This window comes from Eptesicus fuscus, chromosome 14, assembly GCF_027574615.1.
Source record: "Eptesicus fuscus isolate TK198812 chromosome 14, DD_ASM_mEF_20220401, whole genome shotgun sequence".
NCBI lineage: Eukaryota > Metazoa > Chordata > Mammalia > Chiroptera > Vespertilionidae > Eptesicus > Eptesicus fuscus.
Window position 1 is genome coordinate 13029452 of NC_072486.1, and position 10992 is coordinate 13040443.

Sequence of the window (10992 nt, forward strand, 5' to 3'; positions counted from 1 at the left end):
ATACTAATAAAATAAACATTGGATATAAGGCAGGTGACAGAAATGGTATGTCACTGCAACCCAGTTTAGGTAAAGGTGGGGACACTTTGTATCCAGGAATAGAGCTGGGACCCAACCAATTTGAGAAACCTGAAGTTATCATCATATACAAGTCTATCCCAAACAGATTTATTTGTCTTTAAACATAGTCCCACTGAGCCCGGTTCCCAGCTTCTTTCCAACTCAACTGCTCATGACCTGCTTACATGGTGAGAAGGAGAGAGCCACTCAATCACTAAAGAAAATTTACAAAGTATAATCCATTCATGGATAATCAGAGATGACTGAGTAATCATTTATAAGTCTATTATTGAAATTTGTTTACATTTTTTGTTAAGCAAGTAGTTGATTTTGCATTCAACAGAAGAAAACCAGCTGTGTTTTTAATTTTTAACACTATCAAACACAGTCACAGACTATAAGGATGCTTTAACCTTTTGCACTCGGATGTTGAGTGTGATGGTTATTGAATGTATCAATAATTTGAAATATAAAAAAATCCAAATAAATAAGTTTGTATGAAAAGAAACTCCAGTTTTTTATTCTACTGCCGTGCTTTGTAAAATCTGGGGTATTTAAAAAATTAAATCCCAAGCAGAATAAAGGAATCGAGAAAAAAGCAAGCGAGTGCAAAGGGTTAAAAAACTAAAAACTTTATAAATTGCATTTCCTTCTCCATTCTGATGTCAACTCCAAGCCACATTGTTTCCTTCCTTCTAAATTTCCTCTTTTCACACATTTTATATATGCCATTGGGGTTTAATAATTTTAAAATAAAACTATAAAGGCATATTAATTAGAAGAAAATCAAAGTATATTGAAAAGGGTAAAGAATAAGACTTCCTTCCCAACCCTCTTCAACATGAGCCTCTTGAAAGTAATTTTATTTTTACACTAATGCTCCATATACACTAGGATATATGTTTATACATTTTTACACAAATGAGCTGATTTTACATACACTACTTTGCATCTAATTCCATATTAAAATACAGACATCTACCTCTCATTTAACTAAGCAAGGCACCCAACACACAAAATTTAAAGAGGCACTCACTCACTCTGAGGTACCAACTCTGCACTTGCTTAAGTGCCTCCTTAAATTTCACACAAGGACTCTTATTTTGTTCACCAGTGTATACTCCATGCTTAACACAGTGCCTGGCGCATAGCAGATAGTCCATAAGTATTTCAAAAGAAAAAACTTACTATGACTACAGTTTATACATATTCTAAAATTTTGCCTCTTCCTTTCAAATATATCAAAATTTTCAAAAACTATAAAATTTAAGATATAGGAAAGATTAACATGACAGATGGGGTAATTATATCCAAGAATATGACTCACCTTCTTTAGATCAAGATTCCCAAAAACTGAATTGGCATGAGGACAAACTTCAGACAGTGAGCAACCAATCTTCATAATATCCTCATTTCTACTGATACTCTAGAAGGAAGAACAGATTTAGTATGATTCAGTAAAATATTATTTGATAGTGTTATTCAATTAAGGGTTCTACTAAGCATAATACCTAAAAGATTTTGAAGCATTGGAAATTAAATCAAATTTTTATGTCACTTTTTCATAATTCAAATGAGTTCTTTATAAAAAATGGGACTAGGCTATAGAAAATGTTTACTTCCCAATGAGTTCAAATTACTTGGAATTCAAACCAAGATACCAAAATATTATTAATATGAAGAGGTAAATTTAAACAATTGTCTCTGGATTTTACTTTAAATCAAACTTTAATTGCTCAAAGTGGATAACATATTTTGATCTAATGACTTAAGTCTTGTCACATATTTGTTGTTGTGTAAAGGAAACATGCAAACATAATTTCAAAAGTATACATTCCCCTGTACACAAATACTGTAATCTAGTTAAATTCATTTCTTACAGATTCTTGGGATAACAGTTCAAAATTAGGTATATACTAGGATTGAACAAGTAAGTAAATATACTGTAAATAATGAGAGCAGGAAGAAAGAAATTACAAATAAGGAAGTCTAAATAAATCTACAGCGTTAGACTAGAACTGGAAGGTATCAGAATGAACTCATAATATACATGCTATTGGTGCATGTGTCTGCATTATGTTTGTATGTAATTGTGCATATATGAGACACACAGAGATAAAGAGAAATATAGATGTGTATATGAGTGAGAGGGTTCTTATACATATACTAGAGGCCCAGCACACAAAATTCATGCGCAGGTAGTCCCTAGGCCTGGCCTGTGATCAGGGCCATCTTCCCTGGCTGCCTGCAGTTGGCCCTGCCCCCTGCTGCCACCCACCCTCGGTTTTCCGTTTGCCATCAGGTGATCGGAGCCAGCAGGCCGAGGGGAGGAACCGAGATGTCAGCCGTTTTGCCCACTCGCTGGCCCTGCCCCCCGCTGCCACCCACCCCGGTTCTGCCATCGGACGATTGGAGCCTGATGGCTGGGGGAAGAGACCGAGAGGTAGGCTGTTCCCGCCCTCTCGCCAGCCACGCCCTCGTGTGGGTTGTCCTCTGTGTGTGGGGTGACTGGTGGGGCGGGGCCCTTGGCCTGGCGCCACCCACCCCCAGTTCCCCGTCCGCCATCGGGCAATCGGAGCCTGCTGGCCAGGGAAAAGAACAGAGAGGTGGTCAGAGCGCCTCACAGTGACCAGTCAAGCAGTCCCTCTGGTCATTCTGCCATTAGAGAAAATTTGCATATTACCCTTTTATTATATAGGATAGAGGCCCGGTGCATGGGTGGGGGCTGGCCAGCCTGCCCTGCTGGGGGCCCTGGATCGGGGTGGGGGTCCCTGCTGGGGAGTGGGGCTGGCCAGGGTGAGGAGCTGTGGTCATTCTGATCTCTGGTCATTCTGCTGTTTCGGTCGTTGGACTTTTATTACATAAGATATCTTTTCTAGCTCTGTCTACTGAGAAGGCCTAGACGCAGTGACATTCCAGTAGCAATAAGGACATTTTGATTTCTAAACACCATTCTCCAATAAAAGGAACCAGTGTTCCTTGGAGAGAGGTTGATTCCAGGGCTAGAAAAGGGAAATAAAAGGCAATCCTGTAATATCTGGTGGGGCCAGAAAGTAAAGAAATGCTATAAAAAAAATGGGTATATATTTAAAGGATGCAATAGCCAATGAATGTGAACACTCTCCTAATGCCTGAAGCTGCAACAAATTAAATTATAAAATAAACTAGAGGCCCGGTGCACGAATTCATGCACCAGTGGGGTCCCTCGGCCTGGCCTGTGGGATCAGGCTGAACCGGCTCTCCAACATCCCCTGAGGGGTCCCGGATTTTGAGAGGGTGCAGGCCAGGCCGAGGGACCCCACCAGTGTATGACTGGGGCCAGGGATGGACACGGGAGGTTGGCCAGCTGGGGAGGGACCACAGGAGGGCTCCAGGGCTTGTCTGGCCCATCTTGCTCAGTCCTCATCATCCAGACCCCAGCAGCAAACTAACCTACTGGTTGGAGCATCTGCCCCCTGGTGGTCAGTGCATGCCATAGCGAGCGGTTGAGCAGCCTTTATCATATTATTAGAATACTAGAGGCCCAGTGCATGATTAAATCATGCACGTGTAGGTTCCCCTACACGCTTTCGCTTTCGATCACTGGGGAGCTGGGTGCCTGTCCGCTGGTGCACCAGGCCTTTCAGAAGCCTCCGGCCTGGTGCTGGAACGGACAGGCACCCAGCTCCCCTGCTTTTGATGGTCCGCGGAGGGACGTGAGCTCGCTGCCCCAGAGGCCCCTTGTGTGCCGCAGCACAGCCATGGCGCAGACGCTGAGATGCGAGCTCAGCACCCCGCCGGCCCAATCGGCTACCCCGGCCACCCCGAGTCCCGCCTCCCCACGCCTCCTGGCCAATCGCGGGCATAGCGAAGGTACGGTCAATTTGCATATTTGTCTATTATTAGGTAGGATTATGCTTTGATTGGTTGAAAAGCCAACCAGTCAACAGGACACTTAGCATGTTAGGCTTTTATTATATAGGATATAGTATTGGATTATATCCCATGGACTATATATATGTATATATATATATACCCACTGTCCATATTAATATAAATCATTAAATGGTGGAGAACAGACAATTCTTCCTTACAGAATTCCAATTAATAAATGTAGAAGGAATGAGGAAAATAGAAAATCATCATTTGGTATGCACCATACTAATAAATAATAAAATTTGTGGGTACAACATTGAAGAGAAACAAGATTAGTCTCAATGTAGCTCCCTCTAAAACATTTATTAACTGCAAAAGGAAAAATAGTAACTTTACAGTGAAGAAACTTAGCAGTTACAACCATAACCAAATGGATCAAGGTTACTGTCATCAATAATGAGATATATCAATATGATGAATTCCCAATATGATGCGCTGAACAGGATACTTCACTTCTGCAATATCACTACCAATTTAAGAGAAGCCATGTGTCTGCTGAATTTTAAATTATCCATATGGTTCATATTATTCTACTGGATAGCACTGGTTTAGAAAATCTTAAACTAATAAACGTTCCTATATAATGAGCTTAAACATAATTTATCATTCAACCGGGGACACTGTTGAGAGTGACACAGATGCTATGCTATTAATACAAAGGGCATAGAACTGAAACGTGGACACTTTAGAAAATACAGAGACAAATCTGCCACAAGCTTTCCTTCTCCAATATGTTTTCTATACAGACTTAAGAACTCTGGGTTAATCAGATTCTTCTATAACTTTTTTTCTCATAAATTCTATTTCCCACATTGCCAATTCACTCCACCCACACACAAAAAGAACTTCTCGCCCTAACTGGTTTGGCTCAGTAGATAGAGCGTCAACCTGCGGAATGAAGGGTCCAGGTTCGATTCCGGTCAAGGGCATGTACCTTGGTTATGGGCACATCCCCAGTAGGGAGTGTGCAGGAGGCAGCTGATCGATGTTTCTCTCTCATCGATGTTTCTAACTCTCTATCCCTCTCCCTTCCTCTCTGTAAAAATCAATGAAATATATTTTTTTAAAAATAAGGACTTCTCATGCTGTAGGAAGTACAAAGAAATATCATTCCCTTCCCTTCATGTGTAGTTCACAAAATTAAAAGTGAGTACTTATGTTCCTTAAAGGGATTCACCATCTTAAATTCAGGAACACATGCACTTTGGTGCCTGGCTTTTTATTTAAACCTGAATAAACGGATCTGACTTGAAGCCTTACTACTAATAGAAACTTACTAGTACTTCATTACTACTTCCAATTTTGCAATGAGAAAGATATTGTAAATCAAATTCAAAATTAAGCCATTAGGAAAAAATGACAGATTATCTTTCAAGAAACAATCTTATAAAATATCACTAGATGGAGCTGTAACTTCACAAATAAAAATCTCTCAGCATCTTTAGTAATTTATGCAGCCTAGATCACTGGTGTTAAATTCAATGTAATTGTGAACCATGATTACACTCTTGTTTGCTTATACTTAATATATTATGAACATTCAACTCAGAACTCAGGTATTAAGCTCCTGCTGTAGCTGTTTGTCTTCTAATAATGCCTTGTGTTAAATGGTTGTCAAAAATTAGAAACTAAGAATGACAATGATGTATTCTGGGATTTTTATTTTTGTTTTTGTTGGGGAGGACCTGTGTTAGTGGAGGAAGGATGGGAAAGAAAATCAACCAGGCTGCGATTTACCTGGGCCCAAAATGTTACTGCATCTTCCACATGACTTCCAACCACATCTTCAACTAAAACCAAATCACAGTTTGAAGAAAATTAGAAATTAATCAAAATCATCTAACTTTTACATCCAAAAATAATTTTTAGTGTAAGTACCTTTATTGTAATGTATATCTTCATCCATTTGGACAATTCCTGAAAAACTAAAACAATGCAATATCTTGAATTAGATTCTAATAATCTGTCCATTAGCAGTGAAAAAACTAAACCTAATGTTCAAGTTCCTACAAATATGTTTTGCACTAAGTAAAGTTACCAAAATTCAACTCTATATTTAAAAAGACCTCAAAAATATTTGTTCAATAATTATTTTATTTGTTTTTAGTATACTGTATTTTCCATTTTCACCATATACAAACACCAACTTTAAAATTATCTCTTTAGCAAAACTTTTACAAATTTACACCAAAGTGGATAATTCATGCACACTGTGATCAGTTACATAAATCAATACTTCATAACAATGTGCATATTCTTTTAAACTAATTGATGTCCTCCCAAAACAAGAGCAGGCCTTCTATAATTTAAACAAGAAGAAACACTACAAATATAGAGAGAGAACAAATGCCTCAGACTGGTAATCAATTTTATTTAAAAGGTACAGTGGCTTCTGCTTTTGAAGATACCTTGCAATTAGAGACTTGCAAAAAGAATCACATTTTTCCCATTATTTCAAAAATAATTTTCAGCCCTGGCTGGGAGGCTCCATTTGTTGAAGCATCAACTTGTACATCAAAAGGTTGAGGGTTCGATCCCCAGTCAGGGTGCTTACAGGAGGCAACCCATCCATATTTCTCCTCTCTCCTCTCTCCTCCTCTCCCCACCCCCCACCTTCCTCCCTCTCTATAATCAATAAAGACATCCTCAGGTGAGGATTAAAATAATAATAATTTTTATTACATAACAAACTTTGCCAACTGCAAAATATTTCAAAATAAATACCTACTGCTTTATAATTTTACACTTAATACACTAGGATATTGCACTTTACATGCATAAATGTTAGTGCTTTAAAGAAAACTGAAAGTATATATTTAAGAGATTTTAAAGTTATCTAACTATACCGAAGTTTAAAATGTTCTCTCAAAGAGATAAAAGTTAACTCTGTCTGGGGAGGGGGGTGGGGGAAGTTCATAAAAAAAATTTTAACTGTAGTCTCCTAATTTTTGTTACAGCTTTAAAAACTTTTTTTCACACACACTCAGCAGCATCAAAACATTTTCAAAACAAGGATCCTTCCTCTGATATTGGTCAGCAGGTAATTTTTAAGTTGAGCAAAAATTTAAAACCAAGCTGGAGTCAGTTTAAGGACACCGAGAGTTCAATTTAGTAAAAATGAAAATGTTGGCTTTGGAAATCCCACCAGACACCTAAGAAGCTTTTTCTAGAATCGTTTTAAATCTTATTTTAAGGGGTGTGGGGGGAGAGGACGGGGAGGGGGGGCGGAGGGCGGTCAAAACGACTTTTCTGCAAACCTGGGTTACCAAATGGGCACTCGCAAATCCAGGGCGATGATTTGGAGTCCAGGTCGCTCCTCGACAACTGTTTCGAGCGATTTTGAAGATTAAATGGCACAGAAGAGAGAATTCCACCGTCTTCCCCGAGAGCCCTCGGCCAGAGGTATTTGCAAGCAGGTTTGGCCTCTGGGCCGGGGCTGGGGGCCGCACCCTCGCAAGCGGGCCGGCGGCTCGAGGGCGAGGGCAGGCCAGGAGGTGGGCCTCGCCCGCTCGGAGGCCTAACCGGCACCCAGGGGCCAGGCCGCGGTCCTGGAGGCGGCCACCCTCGCCCCTACCCGTTCGACGACTACTGACCTCACACTTTCCGCCGCACAATCCCTAGGAGCGTGGTCCCAGCCCCACATGCTGGGCCCGCAGCCCTCTCCCGCCACCACGGCTCACCGTCCCCGTCCCTGTCCCCGTGGTGCACGCGCAGACTTACCGCGCGAGCCTCGGCCGCTGGGGCTCCAAGTGGCGCCTGCGCACACCGCCCTGCGCCATCCCGCTCCCGGTGCGCTCACGTGCTCACGTGGCCGCTGAGGCCTGGGCCCCGCAGGGCACGCTGGGCGGGGCCACGTGCACGGAGAGCCCTGCGCGGGGCCTGCGTGCAGCGGGGTTGCAGGAGGTGGGGGGATGCATCGCACCTGCGGGTAAAGGCAGGGTCCTTCCGCTAAAGGCAAGGTCCTTCCGCGAGGCATCAAGCAGTGGCGTGAATTGTGTGCTCTGCCCTAATTGGTTGGCGCTGATTCCAGTTTTAAAACAGCGAAATGAGAAAAATGCCAACATTCGTTTTACAAGAGGGAAAGGGGAAAATTCGGGCCTTGGTGCATGAAAATGTTTTCAGATTCGTAGCTTCACAAGCATTCTCGGCCCAGCCTCTATTTCTCTCTCGTGTCGCGGCTTTTCCACCGCTCCAAGGAAGGGGGGTGGGGCAGAAGGAAAGGGGGTACATTAATATAGTTTAGGTGTCTGGTTATATACACATAATACAGTTTGTGGCAAACCTTGCACAACAGTTAAAATTATTTCCATTAGGAAATTAAAAACTTATTTGAAAAAAAATATTTCCATTAATTTAATTCCTTGATTGAGGTATAATTAACAATAAGCTGCAGGTATTGAAAATGCACAATTTGATTAAACCTAACATACACACTGTTGAAATCATCCTCGTAATCAAGATGATAATCATTTCATTTACCCCAAAAATGTTCCCTCTCCTATTTGGCTCTCCTACCTACCCCAAGTGGCAGATTCTGCTTTCTGTCACCATACATTAGTTTGCATTTTCTACAATTCTTTGTTAATGAAATCATACAATACATACATTTTATCTGGTTTCTTTCATTCAGCATAATTTTCTTGAGAGTCACCTATTTTGTCACCTGTATGAATAGTTTGTTGCTACTCATTGCTAAGTGCTATTCCATTGGATGATTACAATTTGTCTACTTTTGAGAGACATTTAGATTGTTTCTAGTTTGGGATTGTTTCAAATAAAGCTGCTATGGGCATTCAGGTGCAAGTATTTGTATGGGCAAATGTTTCCATTTCTGTTGGGTTGATATACAGAAGTAGAAAAGTAGGGTCGTATAGTTGAGTGTGTTTAACTTCTAAGGAAACTGCTAGGCTGTTTTACAAAATAGTTTTAGTATTTTATAGAGTTGTAGTTGCTCTATATCCTCACCATCATTTTTTATGATCAGTATTTTTAAGTTTAGACACTTTGTGTATAGTGGTATCTTTTTGTGCTTTTAATTGAATTTCTTTGACTAAAAATATTGAGTATCTTTTATTTTCTATCTATATAGCTTCTTAGGTGAAGTGTCTGTTCAAAATTTTTCCTATTTTTTGTTTTCTTGTTGAGTTTTGCAGTTCTTTATATACTGTGGGTAGAACTCTTTCAGATTTGCAAAGATTTTCTCCCAGTTTGTGACTTTTCATTCTCTAAAAGAGGGTATTTCAAAGAGCCTTTGATGAAATACAATTTATCATTTTCGTCTTTTATGGATCATGCTTTTGTCTTGTTTCTAAGAAGTCTCTGGCTCACCCAGAATACAAAAGGTTTCTCCTATATTTTCTAGAAGTTTTACATGTTTAGGTTTTACATTTAGACTTAAATCTTTTTTGAGTTGACTTTTATGTAAGATGCAAAGCGTTCTTTCTTTGCTATGAATATCCATGTCACTCTTTCCTAGAAAGCCCTCCACCCTCGATCCAACACCCTCGAGATCTACCCCCAGACATATTTCCTGCCAATACATTTTAACCAGAACCTGCCATTCATTCAGATTGTAACCGATCCTAAAGCAGGCGTGGGGAACCTTTTTTTTCTTTCTGCCAAGGGCCATTTGGATATTTATCACATCATTTGTGGGCCATACAAAATTATCATCTTAAAAATTAGCCTGCTACATTTGGTCAGACACACATACACACACACACACACACACACACACACACACACACGTGTGTGTGTGTGTGTGTGTGTGTATTATTTTTTTAATTTTTATTTTTTTTTTTACAGAGAGAAGGGGAGAGGGATAGAGTATTAGAAACATCAATGAGAGAGAAACATTGATCAGCTGCCTCCTGCACACCTCCTTCTGCGCCCGCAACCAAGGTACATACCCTTGACCAGAATTGAACCTGAGATCTTCAGTCCGCAGGCTGATGCTCTATCCACCGAGCCAAACCGGCTAGGGTTGGTCAAACATTTAATTAACTCACCCCTAATGCCTTGGCACGGCCAGAGCAAATGATTACTCGAGTATTATACGGCCTGGGAGCTGGACATTCCCTACCCGTCCTATAGGAAGGACTGAATGTCCCCCCCTAGGGGATGCTGAGACCTGATCCTAGTTTTCAGTTTGAAGTCAATGAGCGGTGGCAGGGGTGGCTATGGAGGAAGACAAGTGTCACCTTACAATGCAACTGCCTTCAAGTCACTGCAGGATCTCCAGGCAAGCACGGGCTGCTCTCCTCGAGCAAAAGCAGGGAAGCTGCTTCTGCCAATTCAGAAGTTCAAGAAAACCCAAGGGTTCAAGATCAGGCTCCCCAACACCAATGTCCCCATCCTGTGTGTAGGGAGCGGTTCTAGGGTTAAGCCTCGGACTGACCTGCTGGCAAAGCCGCAAACAAGTCCCAGCTTGGAGGGCACAGTCCTCTTAGCATAATTAAGCTTGATCTTGTGACTGCTCCCTAGATCTTTCCTGGGTAGCTAATGGGCTGTGGGAGGGGCAGCAAGTGCTGCCAAAACAAGTGGAACTTACAAGAACATTGTAAATTACCTTGTTTACCTCCGACTATAAAATAAAGCATCAGCTTGCAGTCTGGATCTGTTCTGTGGTCTTAAGTCACGCACAGGAGGTCCACCTAGACCAGTGATGGGCAACCTTTTGAGCTTGGTGTGTCAAACTTCGCCAAAAAACTGAGCATAACTCGGGTAGTGTGTCACTTTGAGGAAAAAAACTAACTCCAAGACTCTAGTCGCAAATGTTTCATCCTCGGCATGCGGCCACGTGTCATCAGAAATGGCTATGCGTGTCAGTGCTGACACGCGTGTCGTAGGTTCGCCATCACTGACCTAGACCCAGCTTATTCTCTTTGTCTGTCTTTTCTTCATCCTTTGCTGGCCCTCCCTCGGGCTCGCCGAACCCTTGGCTGTGCTGGCGCGGCACACCTGTGATTCCGTGTGGCAGTGTTATCCTGTCAGCATGCGGCCTTGGTGGGAGGGGAT

General features: G+C 41.5%; 1 protein-coding gene across 1 annotated transcript in view; it reads right to left on the reverse strand.

The window, feature by feature from the left end:
• STK31 (serine/threonine kinase 31) overlaps window positions 1–7616 on the reverse strand; it is a 53206-nt gene extending 45590 nt beyond the window's left edge. Inside the window, exons 1-4 of the mRNA XM_008148046.3 lie at window positions 7569–7616; window positions 5854–5900; window positions 5713–5765; window positions 1388–1486 (exon numbers count right to left, since the gene is read on the reverse strand). Of these exons, the coding sequence (XP_008146268.2) occupies window positions 1388–1486; window positions 5713–5765; window positions 5854–5881 (180 nt within the window). The 5' untranslated portion in view covers window positions 5882–5900; window positions 7569–7616. The remainder of the gene's footprint in view (window positions 1–1387; window positions 1487–5712; window positions 5766–5853; window positions 5901–7568) is intronic.
• Between the last annotated feature and the right edge of the window lie 3376 nt (window positions 7617–10992).